The 6,061-nt window shown below is 35.0% G+C and overlaps 1 protein-coding gene across 1 annotated transcript; it reads left to right on the top strand.

The window, feature by feature from the left end:
* The first annotated feature begins 215 nt into the window (after positions 1 to 215).
* Positions 216 to 1,886, top strand: LOC110910270 (BSD domain-containing protein 1). Its single transcript, XM_022154968.2, has one exon. The coding sequence runs from the start codon at positions 430 to 432 to the stop codon at positions 1,807 to 1,809; it is 1,380 nt and encodes a 459-aa protein (XP_022010660.1). The 5' UTR covers positions 216 to 429; the 3' UTR covers positions 1,810 to 1,886.
* The last annotated feature ends 4,175 nt before the right edge of the window (positions 1,887 to 6,061 follow it).

The following is a 6,061-nucleotide window of genomic DNA, read 5'->3' as shown; positions in this document are numbered from 1 at the left end:
TATTAACTTTTTAAAAACTTCTTTTTCTTTTTTTTAAAAAGTCATTTTAAAAAGGACTATATTAGCCAAACACTAAAATTTCTTATTAGCTTTTTTATTAAGTAAATAAATCAATAAGTTTTTAAAAAACTTAGCTAAACATGCGCTTACATATGGGCTTGACTTTTGAAGCAAACTTAAAATACTTTTAATGGGCAATAAAATGAAGTTTGGGCCATTTGGATTTGGTATTACTGAAGGCCAATAATGACGTCAGAAGCAATTCCACGTGTCTCCAGGCTCAACAGTCTGGTAGTTATCTCGTCACTTTCTCTCTCTCACACTCTCTAAACCCTAGAGGATCTTCATTCTTAACGTGATTCAACAAGCAAATCACACGCATTCTTTACAAAATTTGAATCACAAGTCATCCAATCGATCGAGTTCAAGATGAATTTCTTCAAATCTATCTTATCAGACGATCTAGAGCCTGAAAATACGGACAATAACCGCAATTTCAACTCCGATTCTCCTCTAAATCATCAACAAACCGAAAAATCTGAATCTAAACACACGGATATGGATTCCGCTTCTTCCGGCGAGGTTTCCGGCAGCACCGGCGGCAGTTTATGGAGCTTCGGAGACCTAGTGAAGACTATAACCACCAGATCTGAATCCGTACTCGAAACCTACCGTAGAGATCTGAAGGAATTCGGATCTGGTTTGAGGAAAGAATCCGATTTGTTCCGTGAAGTTGCGAATCGCGCAGTGAAGGATCTACCGAATTCAATCGAGGTCGGAGCGTCGGCGATCGACGGAGTGTTGAAATCGACGGTGGAGATTATCTCGCAAGGTACGGATGTTGTTCTAGAACCTTCTGATGCTGATGATTCTGTTAATTCCGTTAATTCGGAATCTGTACGGAGTTCTAGAGTGTATAACCGTTTTGAGTCTCAATTGAATGCGATTCAACCTGATGTTAGAACTTATTGTGATGATCCTGAGGATTTAGATGAGTATAATAAGTGGAAATTAGGTTTTGTGTTGAGTGATATGGAAGGTGAAATTGAGAAATTGATTGGAGGTGGTGGATCTGTTGAAGAAATTTATAAAAAAGTTGTTCCGAATCCGGTTGATGATGTAAGTTTTTGGTGTAGGTATTTCTATAGGGTGAATAAGCTTAAACAGCAGGAAGAGATGAGAGCTCATTTCGTTAGGCGAGCGTTGAGTGTTGACCATGAAGAAGAGTTGAGTTGGGATGTTGATGATGAAGAAGACGAAACTCGTTTGCCAGAAACCGAAAGGAAACATAATTCTAGTGATAATTCTAAAACTGTAACCTCGAATGTTGTTGATGATGATCATGTGAACAAGAATAGTGATGTGGCGGTTGTTAACATGAACGATGTGCCAAAAGTTGATCAAAATCGTGAGTACAGTAAAAATGGTGGTGAAGATCGTCTTGATGACAAGAACGGTGTGGAGGCGGTGAAGTTGAGTGGTGGAGGCGCGTTTGATCATCAGAAAGTAGAATCGGTGGTAAAAACTGATGAAAGTCTTTCTGATAATCAGAAAGCCGAATCGGTGGCAAAAACTGATGAAACTCTTGTTTGTAAAGAAAAATCTGGTAAAGATTTGCAGGCGGATGAAGATCTGGAGTGGGATGAAATTGGGGATATTGGGGAGGATGACGAAAAACATGTCGTTCAAGGTGAAACCGCGAAGAAAGGTGAGTTCTTAAAGCGTGTAAATATTGCTGAAGATGATGAAGATTTGAGTTGGGATATAGAAGATGACGACGAGCCTGTGAAAACCACCAATGCAATGTAATTAAGTTTTTACGAATATATGCAATATACTTGTTTTAATCCATCAATGCACATTATCGCGAGGTGTTTGGGATTGCTTATTAAACTGTATTTACACGCAACTTCAAACTACTAATTTCACTCACAAATAATAATACGTTTCGATAAGCACAACCCAAACACACTACGCCTTGCTTATTTGCTTTATCAAAACGCAACAAGCAGTGAAAAAATTCAAACAAGAGATCCAAACACCCGGTTACCCTTCTCGCTAAAGTATATCTTACACTAGGGATGTCAACGAGGTTTGAGTTTGACTTGTTTAACTGACTTAACTTGAACTCTGTGTCTAAAGCTTGAGTTCAACTTTTGAGTAAATTTTCGACCTTGAGTTCAGTTTAAGGTGATATATATTGTTATTTATCTGTAAATGGGTTTTACAAGTAAACTAGGTTTGTGCTAAAGGATTTAGGGTGTTAGGAGTTTTACAAATAAAGGATTGTAATTGTAATTATTGAAGTTAAAGGGTATTGTTATCCGATACAAACATAAAGGATGAAAATTGTAATTTACCCTTCTTATTATGTGCATGATATTTACTATGTAATAATTATTTATTATATTGTATAACTAGTATCATATTTGTACAAGTAATAGGTTCGTTTGTCCCGTTGAGGTTAATCAAGACGGTGTATGAATTTTGGGTTCGAGCTCGTTTGAAAAAAATAATACTTGTGTGACATTGTTTTAGAACTACCGAACTCAAAACTTTTGTGATAGTGATTTAAACATGGTTCCTCATCTATACGACATCATTTTATTAAAACAAAAGAAATATTGTCCGCTTTGGGGGGGGGGGGGGGGGGGCAAAACCAAACCAGAACCCAACCAGAGCGAATTAAGAACCGACTTTATTCATACCAAATATTGTCCGCTTTGGGGGGGGGGGGGGGGGGGCAAAACCAAACCAGAACCCAACCAGAGCGAATTAAGAACCGACTTTATTCATACCAAATATTGTCCGCTTTGGGGGGGGGGGGGGGCAAAACCAAACCAGAACCCAACCAGAGCGAATTAAGAACCGACTTTATTCATACCATGGACAAAGAACGGAAGCGGTCCAGGTATAGCGCAGTTTGTGTACGATTCATCAGTTGCATGATATTCTTCTATGAAAACACGTGTTGTAACAAAAGCATATAACTGGCAACATAAATGACACATGATTGATAATTGCCAACCATAAAACACACACATCCTACGTTTTGAATAAGCCTACTGAAAGGAGGTAAAGGTCACCCACCACCTTGCCGCCGCATTCCACCATGGTGTCGCCTATTCTTATTTCCACAATTATGGCATGTTGATATACAGGCTTATTTAGAGGTACTGAGTACTGACACTAGATGGAGTTCTCGATCTCAGCTTTATTCGGCTAACATAACTTGAAAACTTGTCGGTGAAGCTTTAGCGCCTAGGATTGGTACTTCCATCCGAAATCAACGGAACTCTCGTTTTAATTTTTGTACGACCAATATGACTATCACTATCATACTTCCCTTCACTAAAAGTCTTACTTTTAGTCAACTCCTTCCGATCACCATCTTCACTTCTCCTGATGACGCTAGACGAAAAACGCACAAATTTTTTGAATGGTTTGACTTTAGGAGTAGAAAAAGTCTCGGTTTTTGGAGCCTCGATGACTTCAATAACAATGGGTTGGTTCAAGGCGAATGGTGGTGACGAGTTGGAGGTTGATAGTGACTGATTTGGAATGTTGTTTTCGCGATTGTGTGAAAGTCTACAACAAAAACCAAATATGAGTTTCGTCATCTTCTTGTATGAACCCCTAGCAAAACTTTTGTTTGAATGATCTTTAGCCATCAAGCTCAAGAAAGTAGTGATTTAATTTGGTATCAATTTGTGGGTATTTATTATAGGGAAGTAAAGTGGCATTTGCCAAAGAAATAAAGAATAAATTGAAATTAAAGCTCCAATTATTGAACGATGGTTATTAAGCACGTGGGTCTACTTAGATTCACGTATGTAAAGGAAGTGATATATTATTGTTAAGTTAACAAGTTTCGGCAATGATCTGCAGTCCAATTGGTTTTGGGAGAGGTGGGAAGGTTTACTCACTAATGTGGGGTTTCTGTTCGAGAGGTCTTAGGATCGAATCTTGGGGGGAGCGAACTGTGGCACCAGTTCAAACTGGCAATAATATGCCAACCTCGGGATTCCTACTTGTGACATGGGTGATCAAAGGCCAAAGGCCTAACCGGGTGATCTAGCCGTCCAAAAAAAAGTAAACAAGTTTCACTTTGGCGATTTCATATTAATCTTCATTTGTCCGGTTTGAATAGGGGTATAAACGTGTTGAGCAGAGTTTGTGCTCACCTCAGCTTGAGTTCAGCTCATTTAACTTAGGAAAATATAAGTGCATCTTGACTTGTTTACTACTTATTTTCTTTTTCTGGGCCTGCAACTAAAACAAAATATAATAATTTATGGACTGAGTGACGTGACGCAAGAGGATTGACGAGACTTAAGGTATGTGGGTTGCGCACGACACAACTAGAAAACTAAATGTGAAATAAACATCAATTATCTCTTCACATAATTTATTTGGACTCTAATTATTTCCTTTACAGAATTTCTCGTTACTTGTTCTCCATAAAAATCATAAGGCTCCCAATGCTATCGGAATAATTATAAATTATGTAATTACTAGGTTATTGCCCCGTGTAATACACGGGGTGAATCATAATTATAATGTGAAATAAAAAAAAATATATTCATAATATGATCTAAGTATATATATAATATAGAATAATATGAAGACCAAATACGAAATAAATATTGAAGTTTGTATAGCCATTCATAATAATATGATCTGTTATTTGTTTTAGGATTTGTCATAGGAACTTAAAATTTTGTACCACTACTAATATTTATTGTGACATTTTCTTGTTCAAAGTAACGTGTCTGATTTTATCTGATAATAGATTATTCTGACGGGTTAATGTTGACATAATATTATATTTTCTACCATCCAAATATAGTTTCCTCACTTTCGCTATCATTAACATTAATATAAGGTATGCTTGTATTCAAAGCTATAAACCAATATGAATTGTACGCAATAATTACTTTTATCACAATAGTAAGGAAACCAATAAAAACTATTGATAATGTAATATGTCCCATACCATTTGAAAGGTCTGAAAAAAGGGATTTCTAGACAGATAAAAGTAATGTAAATGAATAGAGAAAAGTTGAATCAATAAAACCAATTAACTATAGTTGAGAAAATACTATGTATAGTGTAATACTTTACATGTACAATTGAACCAATAAAACATATATATAAGTGAAAAAATAAAAATAAAGACATGAGACACCATACGACAACTAAGTAAATCTAAATTAAAAAAAAAAAGTTATGACATTCCGAATGTGAAGATACCTTTCACAGACCTCTACATCTTAGTTACAATAGAAAAAAATATGTATGTTAAAAGTTTACCTTGTTTTAAAACACATATATCTAACTTATCTAAAAATACATTAAGTCGATTTAGGACCCTGGGCGTTGTAATGAACCTGTAAAACGGGGAAACGATAGACGACATAAAAACGTTGAACCACACACACACGTTGAGCTGTGTTAACTCGAAAAATCTAGTACGAAGCGTAAAATGAAATGTTAAACCGTTGAACCACACACAAGTAACGCCGTGTTAACTCGCAAAATTTAAAACGAAAAATCTACGAAATATGAAAAGTGTGGTGACCAAAGTTGAAAGTACAAAATTTGTGAGGTTAAATTTCACTATATGAGAACTTTGGTGTTAAAAGTAGAAAAATAAATAGTTTTGGGTTAGAAGTGAAACATTTTTTTTTTTTTTTTTTTTTTGAAAACCTCTCAAAGCATGAGTTACATACCTCTATGCACACAAATATTGCTAATTTATACTTTATTAATTACAAAACAATAAAAAAAATTCAACAATAAGTTTTAATATTGTTTTACACCACTTATTGAATAAATTTAATAAGTTACAAAACAACGGTGTAATATTATTTATTTAATAAGTTGAATATAATATTTAAATCTTTTTAATTTAAAATTTAAAATTTATCTATACATTATTAATGCCCTCATTAAGTGACATGTGTCTCAAATCAGGTTTCTTTTATTATATAGTATAGATTTGTTTCTATATAATTATGTAATTATTTTATTTCTATATATTTATTGTTTTTATGTCTGT

The sequence above is a fragment of the Helianthus annuus genome, chromosome 15 (genome assembly GCF_002127325.2).
Source record: "Helianthus annuus cultivar XRQ/B chromosome 15, HanXRQr2.0-SUNRISE, whole genome shotgun sequence".
NCBI classification, from domain to species: Eukaryota; Viridiplantae; Streptophyta; class Magnoliopsida; order Asterales; family Asteraceae; genus Helianthus; species Helianthus annuus.
Note: the sequence above shows the minus strand (reverse complement) of the source record. Positions and strands in the feature narration are given on the sequence as shown.

What these genes read in the sequence shown, in the direction of transcription:
- LOC110910270 (XM_022154968.2), top strand. Translation starts at nt 430, where the DNA reads ATGAATTTCTTCAAATCTATCTTATCAGACGATCTAGAGCCTGAAAAT.